Source organism: Ischnura elegans, chromosome 13 (assembly GCF_921293095.1).
Source record: "Ischnura elegans chromosome 13, ioIscEleg1.1, whole genome shotgun sequence".
Classification (NCBI taxonomy): domain Eukaryota; kingdom Metazoa; phylum Arthropoda; class Insecta; order Odonata; family Coenagrionidae; genus Ischnura; species Ischnura elegans.
In genome coordinates, this window is record NC_060258.1 from 12,327,524 (window position 1) to 12,345,037 (window position 17,514).

At 39.4% G+C, this 17,514-nt stretch overlaps 1 protein-coding gene across 1 annotated transcript in view; it reads left to right on the forward strand.

Moving 5' to 3' along the window:
* LOC124170023 overlaps positions 1 to 17,514 on the forward strand; it is a 34,404-nt gene that overhangs the window by 2,726 nt on the left and 14,164 nt on the right. Inside the window, exons 2-4 of the mRNA XM_046548708.1 lie at positions 981 to 1,083; positions 7,908 to 8,094; positions 12,863 to 13,001. Of these exons, the coding sequence (XP_046404664.1) occupies positions 981 to 1,083; positions 7,908 to 8,094; positions 12,863 to 13,001 (429 nt within the window). The remainder of the gene's footprint in view (positions 1 to 980; positions 1,084 to 7,907; positions 8,095 to 12,862; positions 13,002 to 17,514) is intronic.

Consider the following 17,514-nt stretch of genomic DNA (forward strand, 5'->3'; position numbering starts at 1 on the left):
TTCCAGTCATGTTTTCTAGCTCTGTCACAGTCCAGTTTGAGCTATAGTACAGTTCCAGTCATGTTACCCAGCTCAGTCACAGTGCAGTCTGAGCTCTAGCACAGTTCAAGCACAGTGATCCAGCACTGTTACAGTACAGTTCTTCTCAAATTCTAGCTGCCATAGTACAGTCTAGTACAGAAGAGTGTACTGTAACTGTGCTAAACGCAAAGTTTAGTCCAGTTACAGTGCAGATTTAGTGCAGTCACAGCACAGATTTTTTTGCCTGAGTACTCATAAACGTGCGAAAGAAAGGGGACCCACAAAACGACAGCTATCATTTGAACACACGGTCACTCACTCAAAGAAAGGAAAGGAGGAGCTTGTTGTTGCTACTACAGAAGCATTTTTAAAGGCTTTATTTAGTGTAGAGAAACTTGACAATGCAAAAATCCCGGAGTGGCTCTCGAAGTATACACATATAAGGTAGTGGGGATTTTGCCGTTTGCTGATTGTATTTGCTAAGACTACATACTTGAACCATTCATATACCTTGAACCAATATAAATTGAACCACTTCTTTCATGTTGTTTTATCAGAAATTTTGTGCTATCGAAATTGTGTTGAATGTTAAGTAAAATGCTTAATAAAAGTATAGGTATTAATGAAACAAGTACCATAAAATAATAAAACGCCTATACACTGGGAAAAATGTAACATCATAATAACACCGCCAAGATTTTCTATAACACCGAAATCACATGGTTTTAAAACGAATTTTAGCAAAAAATAAAACCACTTTCACGGACCTCTACCAATTGGTCCATCTGATCCTTACACTTTAACACTGTGTTCGTGCAAACTCTCCCCATTATTAGCCCGGATAAAGTAAAACATAATATTTTCGTAGTACTGGCAAATCTGGCAAAGGGTTATACATGTACAGCTTAAAATTGTATCTGTGTGTGGAATAAATATTATTGTAATAATTGCGTTGACAGGATGCATCTGGCCCCAGCCCTCCCGACACCGTTAAGCAGCGAATTTGGCGAGAATGCTGAAGTTGGAAGCAGGATTGAAATAGGCATGAAGCAGTTGGATTCGGTGAGTACCAATTGGTCTTGATGTGTGATTCATGGTAGAGCAAAGCAAAAACTGAGTACTCTGTCACAAATAATTGTTTACTACTAGTCTCAATGGCTTAGTGTCACTATTAGGGCTGTGCCAGACTCTTTGACTACCCGAGACTCTCAGCACGGCAAGAGTCTTGCCTTGGTCGAGAGTCTTGACAAGAGTTGAGAAGTCTCGCCCCTTCGAGATTTTTCGAGATCCCCGAATAAATTAAAACTATTTCTATTTTAGACATTGAAAATAATTAAAAAAATAGATTATGTTAAGGCATCCTATTTATTACCAAAACTAAAAATATTTATATATAAGATCGACATTGACAACTTAAGCATATTTTATTATTTAATAAACCAAAATTGACAAGTAACCATGGACTTTATTTACCATAAATAAACATTGCTAAAAGATATGTAAAATTCTATGGAATTAGACTGTGATCTCTTCTTTTTAGTTAATTTAAAAGTGAATGTTTCTTTTTTATTATATTACTATAATAAGAAACATTGATATAACCCTTTAGCATGCATCAAAATGATATGCTCAATTTCATTTCAAGCCTTGATAGTGGTTTGTAAATAAGCAGAAACGTTGGCGAAATTCACATTTCAATTTAAAGACCTACACTCCAAGATTCAAATTTTATATTAAATAATGAGGTCGGGAAAAGGAAATAATTTTTTTTCCAAATCCCTCGTCGGGAACTCTATTAGCATCGTGCAAACTCCTTAAAAAAATGGACGCAGAGGGCAGATTCATTAAATAAAATATTTTTACAATGTGAATATATCCATAAAAGTCGTAAGGAATACCTTAGTAAATTTTATCATCAACTGAATGCGGTATTCATGGGAAATTCTCACCTTGCCCGGGAGTCTCGACTGTTGTCAAGAAATCTCGAAGGGGCAAGACTTCTCGATTTTCGTCAAGACTCTCGATCCAGGCGAGACTCTCGCCACGCCGAGAGTCTAGTCCCCAACAATGCCGAGATATGAAATTCTCGTCTCGATTGCGGAGACGAGAGACTCGAACAGCACTGATTGTCACTCATTCATTTTATGATTTGTTGAGTTGAATGTTCACAAGTGGGGTGTGGCCACTCAGTCCAGCTAATAATTAAGCTAATAAATGAATCACTCGACAGATTTTATCATCACCATTACATAATGTAATAGCTTAGCCATGTGGGCCTTAATTTTCTCTTCAATAAAAATGGTTCAATCTTGAAGGTTCAAATTTTGTGTTTAATGTTGAACTCAGGAAAAGGAAATAGTTGAACCAATTGGTCGTGACGTGTGATACATTGTAGAGCAAAGCAAGTACAGAGTAAAATCTGATGCTTTCCCAGCAAATATATTCTAAATGTATTATTTATTATATTTGTTCCATCATCCGGGCTATTAGCCCTCATGATGGCACCCGACTCGTGTTCCGAAACTTCGGCAGAATTGAGGGAGACCACCCGGCTGTAAGCCGTAATAGCCTTTTTCAAAAATGGAGTAGTCTACCACAAATAATTGTTTACTAGTCTCAATGGCTTAACGCCACTATTAACACCCGCTGAAGAATGTCTACAGGGAAGCTATACCGGGTAGATTCCTTTTATTTCACTTTGGCTAAAATTTCATAGGAATAATCTTTTTTATTGTGTAAACATTATAACCCTTTCCACCAATTATTGTGTAAACATTATAACCCTTTATGATCATGCGAATGATCACGTGATCTTTCACAGGATCGTGCGAGCAAAATAGAACATGTTCTTATAATAATAGATTGGCTGAAAAATTTGAGGAATGATAGGGGTTTACAAAAAACCTCGATACTCAAATACAACTCACCTTTTGGGGGAAGCCCTGAAACACAAGTGCTGTTGGCCACCATTTTACAACCATCCCTAAAATAAATCATAGAAGCACTATCAATCATGGGAGCAACTTCAGGTTTAATTTTCCTGAAAGGAGGAGGATAGTGCAAGTGAAAATCGTTGTCATAACATTTTTGAAAACTATAGCAGCATGGTTATAGCCTCTAAAAGTTTTACTAGGTTGGCTCATTTGGTTTAGGTTTTACAGGGGCACAAATATGGTAGTTTTGAATAATTTGGCTGGTGCGCAGAATTTTTGTGTGTGCCTCATCGACTTCAAACACTCATATCTTGGAAAATACTCGCAACGGGTCTTTAATATTTTTGATTTTTCTTAACTAAGGTTGAGGCTAACAACAGGGAAAAAATGATCAAAATCTGAGATGGTGGGCGTGGGACCCCCCAAAATTTGGTTGAGTTGACATGGAATGACCCATGTATTTAATTACTGAATTTAAGTGATCGTTCTATTAAATAGGTATGATAGGGATAGGGGTTTACAGTGAACTTACTCTCTGTTCTTATTTTTACAGAATGATTGTGCGCATGAATGTTCATTCGCGAATTGTTCCATCATGCACGGTACTCTCTGACACTCTCACGGTACTCATGTAAACTCTGCTCCATGCATATTAGTGTGACCCTTCAGGATAAATATTGACCACTAATGTTTTCTGTGTATGCCTGTAATAGTACTGCAGGCAATATTTCTGCCAAAAGAAACAATAGATTAGATCCAGATGGGGTTAAGATGATGAATTTTTAAAATTAAAAACCTAGAGAAAGAACCGGTGGCTGCCTGATGCAATGTGACATATTGGTCGATCATGTGTTCTTTAACAATGTGTTATTTAAAATGTTTTGCTTGACAAATAAAATTACGGAGTGGATCTAAGGATTTTTTGACAGAGCTCTCATGTTAATTTACGTATTTAGTAAAATTATTTTCATTCACTTATTGTGGTTGTATGTTTAAATTTGCCATTAATTCTGGTAGTAAGGAGAGTTAATGCTTGGAATGGAGTATCGAGAGCTGAGAACCGATTGGGGAGAACCGGACCGGTATTGAGAACCGAAAAAATATAAGAACCGACTCATCCTCAACAGAAATATAATATTATTTAGAAGCGTTGATGTAATTTTGGGTGTTTTAAACTTCTCATCTATCGCAGTAATCAGATAAGATTAAAATTTTGTAAAATTTTCCTGCAAGACATAGAATTACGGTCTGGCCTCCGAGAGTTTTCTGATGACGTGTAGAATAGGGAACTGCAACAACAACAAACAACCGCTACAAGAACGACAGCTATAACGTTAGTAAACTCTCCATTAGGGTGGGCCGAAAATAGGTTTTTTTTTCCCTCATCAAATTTGCCCAATGTGGGTAAGTTGCGAAATGATATAAGGATGTTGTACATAAAGTCTTTTTCAAATTCGACTATATTAACCACTGCCGTCCGTGCCCTAAAGTTTAAAATTTTGCGAAAAATCAGGCTGATTTCAGAATCAAACGTCTATGGAGACGAATTTTATGAAAATGTGTAATAGTGGATAATATCAAAGGGTGAATACATGTTTTTATAGTTAATAAAAATGAAACTTGAAGTTTATTTGACAAAATCTATGGTTCAAAGAATGTCTATTAAAGGCAGCCATCGAAACATTGGCCTACTATGTAGGCCTCTGTGGCGGAGGGGATAAGTCCTTGCCGACCATACCGAAGGTCACGGGTTCAAGTGCTGCCCGGATAGGTCGCCCCTTCTAGGATCTAACGATTTGATCGTTGGATTAATCTTCCTCATAGAATAATCCTCCAAGGTCATTAGCACATTAATTGCATAAGCTTGGTTTCGCTGTTAGTAGGGCCCACCCGCCTTTGTGACGGTGCGGGATTCCTCGTCCCTTCCCTTCCTTCCCTATCCCCTCCCTGGAGGCGTCGTCGGGCTCTCATCGCGGCTGTGCCTCCCTTCCTTTTTTCTTCCTCTATCCTCCCCCTTTCATGGTGGCACGGGCGTATAAGTCTCGGACTTGGTTCCCGGTCCTCGAGAGTGTATCCTTTGCGAGGCCCGCCCTGGGACCCCCGAATCCACTGCCCCTTCCAGGAATCTACCAATTTGATCGATAGATTTTTCTTCCTCATAGGAAAATCTACTAAAATTGGTAGCATATTAATAGGGTAGTTTCCTTCATCAAAGAAAACAAAAGGCAATAATTGCGATTCGTTACCCACCATTAGTGTATTCATAATATACAAATTATTTCGTTTTATAAATGCCGGTTTAGACGAATGGCAATGGTCCATTTTTATCCTCATTTGAAAAGGGCCAGATTGGCGACCATGCCATGCCACTCCACGTGACGTCACAGGGACCTAGTTTCTATAGGAGAAGATAGGAGTTATGCATCGTCTGAGGTTACCAATGCATGCATGAGCCACAGAGCTCAGGGAAACATGTCTTAATAATCACTTATTAAAACTGGCTAAGGTCGGAAAGTTTTCCTCGTTTGTTAAGGTATTAATAATCCTTATTTAAGCCAAGCGCTACCAGGCGGCAGGGCACTAGGCTACCCGCTGGCAGCCTGCGACGTATCAGCGCTAAGCCTCGCCTCAAGGTCACCTCACCGGGCGGAGGGGGAACCAGAAATATGACGTACGGAGAGATTTCCCATCATTCCTACTAACGCGTCGCGTTTTCGCACGCTTGTAAATTTTCACTTTTCATTTAATCGCGAAAAATAGATATTGTCATTTAAAAATCTAAAAGCGTGAAATACGTACTCCAGGAGTAATAATCTTTCGATTTAGGCAATAAAAAAATAATAGGAAACCACCCTATTGTGTAAGCTTGGTTTCGCTGATGGTAGGACCTGCCCACCTTGTGACGGTGCAGGATTCCTCGTCCCCGCCCTTTCTTCCCCGTCCTTACCCTGGAGGCGTCGTCAGGCTCTCATCGCGGCGGCGCCTCCTTTCCTTGTTCCTTCCTGTCGTTCCCCTTCTGGTGGCAGAGGAAAAAAGCTGATCGCTTATAGTCCCTGCTCCTGGAGTGTATCCCGCGAGCCCGCCCTAAGGGTTTCATTCCCACTGCCCCTTCCAGGACATGTGATCGTCTGTTGTTTATTATTTGAGCTCCCAATGTAAAGGCCTCCTTGTGCTGTTTTTCCTCCTTGTGAGTAATTGAGATGAATAAATACAAATTAACCCTTTTACTGCCAGCTCATTTCAGGTGGGATGTATGAAGGCTGCCGAGGATATTTTCCGGAATTTGCAACATTTCAGATTTAAAAAATTTCAGTTATTTAATACATGCAGATTTTTTCCCAATTCTTAAGATGTATACAGTAGATTCCGGTTAATTGGTACTTATCGGGACTTGAGCACTTTGCCCCAATCAAGCGGCTGCCCCAATTACGAAAACCATCCTGTGGATGGGCATAAAAAAAAACGTTGAAATGATAGAAAGAAGACTAAAGAATGTTTATAATGCAACATAAGTTCATTAAACTATTAATTTTGATTAATAAGTCAGCGAGTTTAGTTAATTTATTATCATTTTTAAGAATTATAACAATTTAGTTATAAATATTTTTCACAGCCTCGGGCTACTCTGAATGGATGTCTTTTACTAAGTCCTATTAAAGAAAATTCCTATTCTCTTGCGGATAGTATAACAACAAGAGCTTTCAAAATAGGGCAAGAAGACGAACATTTTTGAAAAATAAGATTAAATCAAAGGAGTAAAATATAAAAAATAGTAATTTGAAAACAAAAAATTTCAATTTCGTCACGAGTATAAAGTCTATGTCACCAACTCATGGTCCAATAAAGCGGCATGCTGTACCAATTAAGCGGAGAATACTCTGGGATATTCCTCTATTTTGTACTGTTCTTCAAGATGTGCCCCAATTAAGTGGCTGCCCCAAGTGACCCATTAAACGGAATCTACTGTATTTATATCTTCTAACCATAGATAGATTATGGGGGTTTGCATAAATTGCAGTCGTTGAAAAGGCCACAATCATGAAAGAAGAGTGAAATTAGTCGGCCCCCAGTGGCAGTTATCGCTCAAACAGTGAATGCCGACGTATCTACATCTACAAAATACCCCGCAAGCCGCCTAAAAGGCGTGTGGCAGGGGGTGTTAGGACAACAGCTGGTTACAGCTAAATAAAAAAAAAGTGCTCTAACGAGGTTGGGACAAGCATTTATTAAAGTCCTTTATTGTTCGGGGGAAAAACGAATTCGCATATCTATCCGTTCGGCAAAAAAATCTCTCTTAATTTATCGCTTCTATCGGACCTGGAAATATAGTGTGGCTCTAATATTATGTTCTCTGCGTCTCTTTTAAAGATATCCATTTTCAATTGTTCAAGCAATCTAAGCCTAGCGCGCAGCCTCCGAGTCTCCAGTGGCTCCCAGCCTAATTCGCTAAACATCTGGGTAACGCTGTCTGTATGCCCGTAACAGTTTACTGACGAATCGCGCAGCCTTACTTTGAGTTTTATTCAGTTCGCGGATTAAGTACTTCTGCATCGGATAACATTTGATATCGCTGCATATTTAAGGTGCGATCGGGCGAGAGCGAAATAACACCTTTCTTTAACTTTCTCATCCGAAAATCTTCCCACAATACGCTTGACAAATCCTAATTTCTTCAGAGCTATACAGCAAATATTCTTTATATGTGTTCCCCATGTGAGGTTCGAGGTTATCGTAACTCCCAGTTACTTTACTTTGTCTGTTGCCTTTATGTTAATACCATCCACTGCATAAACAAGATTAGAGTTGGACGAATTTTGCAAGAAATGTATCAAACAGTATCGACCCGTTGGCAGTGAAAGGTTTAAACTCACTCGGCTGGAAACCCAAAGAAGACCTCACCAGCATCATACGCCGGGAAAAAACAAGATCATGATTCTGTAATGTCTTCTGCAGATAATCAGGGAGCAAATAGTGGTTCGTGGGGTTGAGACGGTGACGGAGCCGCTGCTGAAGGCAGAGGGTGGCAGCTCGGAGGAGGGGAACCGCTGGACGGAGTCTGGCGAGAGGCAATCGCTTCCCATGAAGTACGACTCCTACTCTGCTGGGTACAACGGCTACCTCAACAGACAGGACAAAAAGGGCAAGTGCGGTTCCTTCTTTCTCAGAGGTTACTCGTGGAAAATGACGATGACCCTCAGTATATTAATTGGTTGTCTTAAAAAATCATAAAAATTGTGCTACATTTTCTTACCATTATTCCCAGCAACAGCCATACACATTCATGCTCGGAATGAACCCATATCGATGAATATATTGATTGATATGATGATTAATAAGGCACTAAACCCGTTCACGCCTAATGGTACCAAATGGTACCAGCTGGTAGTGCAGTGTTAAATGTAACTTTCTTATTTTTTATCGTAATTTATTTGGGTTTTTGAGAGTTTTAAATTGCTGAGAACATTTCAAATGATATTTTCTGAAAATTTTGGTATTTTAAAACTGTATTTAACGCATTTAGAGCAGTTTGAAATTTGAGAATTATCAACTAGCCCAAAAAATAAACAGAATTTTTTAGAGCAAGCATTTTTTTATTTTATTTAGTTACACCCTATGTATTGCTAATGCAAAGGTTTTATTATGTAATTATGATTTTTGTAGCCTGTATATCTCGTATAAAGTATGATTATTTGATATGAGCCTTATATCTGGGATTTTATGATGCACAATATGTTGGTGGTACCATATGGTACCGCTAGGTGTAACTCTTAGGGGTGAAAGAATAAATTTTGCACCTAATGACTTTGAATTTGGCACTAATGAGTTTCATTGACATTTAGGTAAACGATTGCCACAAAATTTGCAAAAACTTTTTAATTCAGGCGTTAGCGGGTTAAAGATTATTATAAGGAGATTTTTATATTCCACAGTTGAAATTCTCTTAAAAAAAATTGTTCAATGTAGCCTGCTTTCTATTTCTTAAACAGAGATAGAGTACAGAAAGAGGTAGGGTGCCATACACGCCACCATTCACCGTGACGCCATGCACACATGACAAGATCACAACCTCTCAACTACATACAACCACTACCTTATCAACCCCTGTCTGAGCCGTCACATTATATTCATAATCAGCGGTTATTTCTGTAAATCAAGTGACTTAAAGGTACCCTAGGAGCACTAAAAATGATATAAGTCTAAAATCTGACTATTTAGAGTCTAAGTGTGACATGACCTATTGTACTTTTATGTATACCAAGATTACATATGATAATTACTAAGATTCTCCGCAGGCATACATGTTTACCTTATTTGTTCCGGTTGAATAACCAACTAAAAATGTTTCCAAACGTCAGAAATAATGCAAATTTGAATATTTACAAAATAGGAAGACCCCAAAGAGCCTAAGCTACCATGATCAGTAATAGGAAATTATGATCAGTATCATTGATTTTTTTTCAACTACAATTTATGCCTGAAATTCTCGTAGGATCACCTTCCTGAACTCTTTTCACGTTTAAAATCAAGAAAATTAGTGCTAAACTGCCAAATTAAAACCATGTGAACGAAAATAACAATTTCTTCATAGATTTCCCAGAAGCAACTGCTAAAAAAGTCATCCTCCTCCCGTGATCTGTCGTATATGTTTTAATAGGACAAGTTTAGTTGGGACATTTCTTCTTTCTCAGAGATTACTCATAGAAAATGATGTGAATACCAATAGAAAAAATCATAAAAATTGTGCCACATTTTCTATACCATCAATTCCGGCAACAGCCGTACCCATTTGTGCTTGAAATGAACCCATATCAATGAATATGTTGATAGATACATCGATATTAATGTGATGATTAATAAGCATTTAAAGATCATTATAAGCAAATTTGTGAATTCTACAGTTGAAAGTCTCTTTATAAAATTGTTCAATGTAGCCTGCTTTCTATTTCTTAAACCGAGATAGAGTATCTTTGCGTTAAGTTTAGCATGGCAATCCAAAGCATCGTCTGCTCCCGCAATACATGTCAAGTAAGGACGTGCGTGCTCTTCGCGTTGAGAAATGCATTTGGATGCATTGGGGTCTTAGAAAGAGAGATGTGGGATGAATGTAAGAAGGTCAATTGGGAATGAGAATAATTAAGTAAGTAATGAATTTGAAGGTTTACACGCTCTGAAAACACTAGGAAACGACTTGCGGGTTGCTTCATGGCCAGCAATTGTGCATGCTACCCAGGAAAGCACTACTATTTCAAGCGTACTAACTATCTAAGCGTACTAACTGAATAGTTTTACCTGCATTTCACTCGGATGGTACCGGGACCGCAAGAAATCGTCGTCCAAATGAGTAATGTACTAACCAAGTTCCACTGTATAACAAAAGTCTCACAAAAAACATTTTCAGTGGAAAATATCAAAATAAGAGAATGATCACGTCAATGCACTGATTAAGTACTTAGAAAATTGGCTTCCTCGGTTGTGCATTGGCATAATGATTGACAAATCAATGCCTTGCATGATTTTTTTTCAGTACGGCGCTTATAAATTGTTTGAATAGTTTTCATTAAAGTGAGGAAGGAAGTGATGCAAAACAACTTCGCCTCTCGTCTGGATTTATGCTTACGTTAATCGGATAGAAATTTCTCTGTCGCTGCACCAATCCTGTTCCCGTGTAAGTGTTCACAATAGTTATATTGGCTGTTATTTGTTCCACCTCAGGTAAAGAGACTATTCGCTCTAGCGAGTGTTGATTTGAGTACCGTGGGGTCTCGTTTTATCGAGGTTGCACTCTATGTATTGACAAAGTTTATTCCCATTTTACTCTTAACCGGTGACCGCTGCGTTTCTAAAATTGTGAATATTTCCAAAATTAAGATTTCAAAATATCTATAATTCTCGTTAGCTTCATATTTTTGCATAACAAGGGCATCCCACTCTTAAAATTTAACGTTCCTTTTATTAATTTATGTAAATTTGCAATTGAACTCGATTAGCGGTCTGTGAGACCGCACGTCACTTACTAAGAATGCATCGAGAGAAGGAATAAGCAGGATATATTTCATGGCCACTTACTACTTCGCCTTCCAACTTTAACATTTAAGGCCTTTTTTGAATCTGGCAAAAATATTGATACATAAATATAATATTATAACTCGAGTGTTTTTGGCATCATTTTATTTTATCCTGCTTCAGATCGCAATTTTTTATGACAAATTGGTTCTTATTGGGAGTGTAAACATTTTAATAAAAGTTTTAAAATAGTTAAGCATTCAAATAAAAATTAAACAAAACAATAAAAATGGCGTAGCAATATTTTATGAATTTTTGATCTATTGCGGTCTCCCAGACTGCACGTCACTGGTAGTGTAACAAGAATTGCACGTCACTGGCTAAGGGTTAATATCCCAATTGCAAATCAATCCAAAGAACAAATATCAAGTAATGAATCTGTGTGTCTAGAATAGCCATAATTTTTGGATATTACCAAAGGCTCGGGAAGGGTAGGAGCCGCTGGTGACAGCATGGGTGGATAGCGATGCGCTTTGGTGGCACGGGCACTTTGACTCCCACTGCCGGCTGCATTGTGACTCACCACTGACGAAAGATGAGAGACCAGTCTCGTCTGATGATTGAGTGCTTAAGTCAGTAACTTATTGCCAATAGCATATCCACCAAACTGTTATATAGGGAAGGCATCAAACCTATCTCCTTACTTCCAGTTCTCTCATCTGTTTGTGAAAGAATAATCTTAAATCGACTGCTTCTTCACCTCCCCTCATCTCTCTGTCAATCAACATGGTTTTCTTCCGGGCCGCTCATGCATGACCAACTTATCCGTTTTTCAGCATAATGCCATAAACTCCATTAATAATAAATCACAGTTAGACACCATTTTCCTGGATTTTTCCAAAGCTATTGACTCTATCAATCCTCCTCCTCTTCCCCCACAAATTAGTTGAACTATTTAATGTTTCTGGTAGTCTCAAAAGTCTCCTGACTAGCTTCCTTAGCAACTGAACTCAAAGGGTTATTCTTTCTTGCTTATCTTCTCCTTGGTCTCCTCTGACATCTGGGGTTCCTCTGGGGAGTGTCCTTGGTCCTTACCTGTTTAACTTGTACATTGATGATCTTGCCTCTCTGCTACCTTCTTCCCCAGATCAAACTCTCCTTTATTCTGAGCCTAAGTCAATAACTTGACGATAGCATCTCCACTGTGCCATTATAAATTGGAAGGTGAAACAAGGATGTTTTCAACAAAGAGGAAGGTGTAGTCGTTTTTAAAAGTGACAGGTACAAAGCCCGAGAGATACTTAGCCTGAGAGGTCACACAACGACATACATATAATATGCATAGAGCATGAAGGTTTTCAGGGTTACTGCCGCGTAGATTGGTCTCTGCAGACGACAGTTTCGTCGGCATTGCAGCAGGCTTATTCAGGTCAATGAAGTGGAGATAGCCCGTCTCTTATACATCCCGTCGGAGGCCGATGTCTTCTCATTGGCTGGTTCAGGAGGCCCGGGTGGCTTCTCATTGGTCCGCATCTCCCGGCTCCTGTCTCTCCTGGCTTACTCTTGAGGACTCTTCCCCATGTGTTAGGGATGTGCTGGTATCCGTCCTCCCTATTGAGGTTATTCGGTGTCTTCATTATCCCTATAGCTTCCCTAATGATCCGAGGGAACTGTCGTCTGCAGAGATGAATCCATGCGGTAGTAACCCCGATAACCTCCACGCTCTATACTGACCACACCGCGAAAGTCTACACAAAAATATTTATGCATATTTTGGGAGATAGAAATCTTCCCTTTCTGCAGTCCACCATCTCCAAAAGGGTTAAGTCGTTGTGAATGGGGTTGTAGCCACTACGTTGACTAGTTGTTGAATTCAGAGGATTGAAGTTTGTGTCTTTCCACAGATGTTCACAATGTTCGCATAGTGGTCACCTTCTGCACTTTCATCATCACGGTGCTGATGGTCTACGGTGCCGTGAGGAATAAGCCGTCGTACCTCATGCCGTACTTCTGTCTCCAAGTATTTGACTTCTGCATTGCATGGTAAGTGAAGAGTGTATGTTGCTTTCAGTCAAGCCCGTTTCATGTCTCAATATTCCTTATTTTCCTACAGCAGTTGTGTAAAAACCTCTCATACTTTATTTTAGGTCTACGATTGATGGAACAAAAAAAAATTGATGTGTCGATCGTATTTCAAGGCAGGTCACGCGCAGACACTGTCCACGCATTTATTATCGACTTGTGTGAATGTGAATTTGAAATGTTTATGACCTCGATGGTTCGTTTCCTCTTCTTGGGATCAGCGTTCCCCGAAACGCATGTGCTATATCTATCCTACTGTGTGTGTGATTGTGACGATCTTTAATTCCATTTCTTCTTCTGTCCACGTTGAATTCTTCGTTCGTGGCGGCACCTACGCCCAGAGCCATCTCTTGGCCAAATCATAGGGCTAGACCTCGGGGGATTTGGTGTATAAACCCCCGCCGAAAACACTGGAGATTAGATTAGCCTGGATAGCTCGGTGGTCTGAGCATCTGCCCGGAAAGCAGAAGGTCCGTGGTTCGATTCCCGGTTCAGGTGAACTTTTTTCCATGTGTTTTCGGCCTTCATTCCATCTCCACGCCACAGTGTGTCATCGTCCTGCATTTATGTTTCTATCTCTTTGTTTCAATTTCTATTATATGTTATTATGATTGTATATTCGCCTGTGGCGACCTGTGTGAATGTGAATTTGAAATGTATATGACCTATATGGTTCCTTTCCTCTTCTTGGGATCATCCTGCAGTGTGTCATCGTCCTGCATTTATGTTTCTATCTCTTTGTTTCAATTTCTATTATATGTTATTATGATTGTATTATCTGCACACATATATTAGTAGTGCAATTATTGGTCCTTGTGCCATGACGACGCACAGACCTTAAGGCTGTGATTGGGAGACCTTTGACCAAAGTGATCATTAACCCTGGCGAGAAATCAAACACCTCTTCACTTCCCTGCCTGCCTCCCATTTTCCCACTCACAACCTTTAGCCAGACCTGAATTTTGCTAACGATAGGCGACGTCATGAGAGCACTATCATTGCTGCGTTTGTATTCCCGGCGTTTATTGCGTTTGCTATATATTTAGTTAACGTGCGGTCTGTGTTTTTTATGTGATCAATATTATTTCTAAAATGGCCCGTCAGCTGACCGTGAATTTGATACAATTTAGACCCTGAAAACCTGGAAAAAACAGTGAATTTTATAATTTAGTTAGAGTGGGAACCAAGTTTTAAAACTAAGCATGGTACGTTAAACTTTTGTTATTAAGAAGTTCACAGGACCAAAAACTAGAAGGTTTGTAATAACGAAGTTTGTATGATCGTTTCTTTTAGGTTTTGTAGAAAAACATACCTTACCTAAACAGGGAAGTTTCCTTCATCAAAGAAAATGAAAGGCATTGATTGCTATTGTTACTCTCCGTTAGTGTATTCATAATATTCAAATTATTTGGTTTTTGAAATACCGGTTTAGACGAATGGCCACAGTCAATTTTATCCTCATTTGAAAAGGGCAAGATTGGCGCCCATGCGATGCTACTCCATGTGACGTCACAGGGACCTAGTTTCTATACAAGTAGATAGGAGTTGTACATCGTCTGAGATTACCAATGCATGCATGAGGCACTGAGCTCAGGGAAACATGTCTTAATAATCACCTATTAAAACTGGCTAAGGTTGGAAACTTTCCTTCGTTTGATAGGGGTGTCATTCCATGTCAGTTCATCCAGGCATGACACCCACCGACTCGGATTTTGATGAAACTTGCCAATTTTCATCCTTCCATGTTGGAATAAAACAGTGTAAAATATTTCTTGGCTATCTCTAATAGTTTTTTTTTCACGGCCATTTGAAGTTTGGGTGAAACTGCAGTTTTTCAATGAATGCGGTCTCAAGAGGCACTTGTACCTCCAGAGGGAAATAATTTGTCTCAGCCATAGTTTTCATCCGATTCTTATGAAAATTTGCAGGTTTACTAAAGAAGTCATGGGGATTCCAAAAACTAATTGAAAACTGTCCTAAGGGGAATATTGGAAATTCTCTAAACTCATATGTTTCATAAGATTTTAGAAAATTTTGCGTCAAAAACATGGTTCTATAAACCACATCAAAACTGTGACTTTGGTGACTGTGCGGGGTAACTCAGTAATCCCAAATACCGTTGATTTTATTTGATTTTTTTATTTCGTCTCTTTGATGTTTTTTGTATTTGAGCTCAACCACTATATTATTAGTCTCTACTTAGGCCAACAGCTGTGTGGAGTTACTGAGTTACCCCACACAGCTCTTGGTGGGAAGAAAAAAAACCTTGTTTGCTATGAGAGTGCAGGAATAAAAGTTGTATTCAATAAATTTTATTCTAATACAGCAGACTCACTATTAGGCCCAGCGCACACGGTGTGACTGTTTTACAACTACCGTTGCAAACCAGTTGCGCGCGCTTAACTGTTTTGTGACCTCGACAATGTATTTGAGTGGGGAGGCGCACACTACGCGACTGGTTTTTGACGATCTCAAAACAGTCTGAAACCAGTCACATGCAACCGTGGGCCCGTGGTTGCAGTTGCGTTGCAGACTTCTGTTGCACGGGACCACGTGGTGTTTAGGTGGTATTTTGACGGCCGTGTAGTGTCGATCTCAAAATGAATGATCAAGAACTCAACATGAAGCTCGTTGGAGCAATACAGAAGCATGAAGTCCTGAACAAACACAAACTATCTAACGTCTTTGGTATTGATAATAGCTCACAGCGTCTTCTTCGCGTGACTCAGCGATAGTAAGCGCTGACGGCCGATGCAAGGGCTAAAAAAGCAACACGTACCGCACTAAATAAACACTCCACTGATTACAAAATAGACGAAACTGCTTTACAACAGCCCTTTGTCATTACTCCCGTGTGCAGACAGAAGTTTTGTTTTGGTTGCAAACTGGTTGCAGATGCAACTGATTCCCAACTGTGGTTACAAAATAGTCGCTCCGTGTGCGCTGGGTCTTATCCGGCTGCGTTGCATCAGTGTTGCGGATTATCCATGCGTGATTTTCACTCTCGCTCAATATTTTCCGCAATCTTTGTTGAAAAGAATGACGTAAATTACAGGATTTACTGCATTTGAATGTTTGGATGCACCGGGCTTATTATTTCTATTAGAATCACCACCGTAAAACGAAAGCGATCACATGCTAGCTTCATTCACTCCGTGCTCTTGTTGTCCTAGCCTCGCCGAGCGCGACCACACTCCTTGATCACGGATATACGTCCCGCATCAGTTGCGACCAGGGCAACTTGAGCAAGATGCGACTACGTGGCATTGTGCCTGAAAGTGTTGTTTCCGACATCGCGCTGTGGTTTTGAAGCATTCGTGCAAACCACTTTTCTGTATGCGTGATCACACAGCCACGGATGCGTGGTTTTCGACGCCAGGCCGTACACGGAGCATTGATAATACGAGTAAAACCGTGTTATTGCCACTAAAAAGATCGCAGTCTGGCGAAGAAAGGTCTCAATGAGTGCAGGAAGCACTCTAAAATAACGGAATAACTTCAGAAATAATAATATATTGTTTGTTTTATGTAAATTATGAACATTAAAAGACATTAAAGTGAAAGTTTTGATTATCTGTGTTTTCCAATTATTCGTACCATCTCTCCGCTTCCTTAGCCATTAGGATTAATCGGGAGTGTACCGTATAACTTCAATAATGTCAATATTCGATATGAAGGCTCCTTATGCACTTGTTTTTTCATAGCTTATTAGTCAGTGTTCAGTTACAATAGCTAATTACGTAAGATCACTGCTATTTTCTACAAAATCAATGTAAAAATCTAAATATAGCATAGAATGTATTTGTAAATTATGCAAAACAAGATATTATATGAAATACACCAACGGATGAAGTTTGCCATGAAAAGATATTTGACTTAGCTGGGGTTCGAAAAAGGCAATATTTGGGGAAAAAATAAGGGTTTTTCACCCCGACAGTGGCTTAGTAAGCACAACCCTTCGCCACATGTGCCACAGTGTGGACTTGTCACGTCAACATCTTGTTCGGTGAAACCCATCCCGAAGTTCGCTCTGAGAAAATGGCTTGGTGGTGGAACTGGTTAACACAACTTACTGTTAACCAGGAGATTCGAGTTCGAATCTCAACTAATTGTAATTCAAATATTTTTTCATGTTGAACTTCATCCATTGGAGTACATATTTAACTTGGCACCTGTGCGCATGACAGTGTACAAAGTCACTTGTTCCTTCAGTGCTTTAAGATATTATACGATTAAGAAAAGAATTACAAAGGAGTTCGAAAGGGGATCACAAATGAGTGACAAACGTCTTCATATTTCTAATTTTTTGTACAAATGAGTGGAAATGAGTTTCACAGCAGTTCCAATGCAGATTTTGGTGTTCCAAAGCAGTTTCAAAAGGGTTCCAAAGCTGTTGCAAAGCAAAAATTTTTCTCTGAGTTGTTCCTTCAGTGCTTTAACATATTGTATGATTAGGAAAAGAGAGCCATGGTGT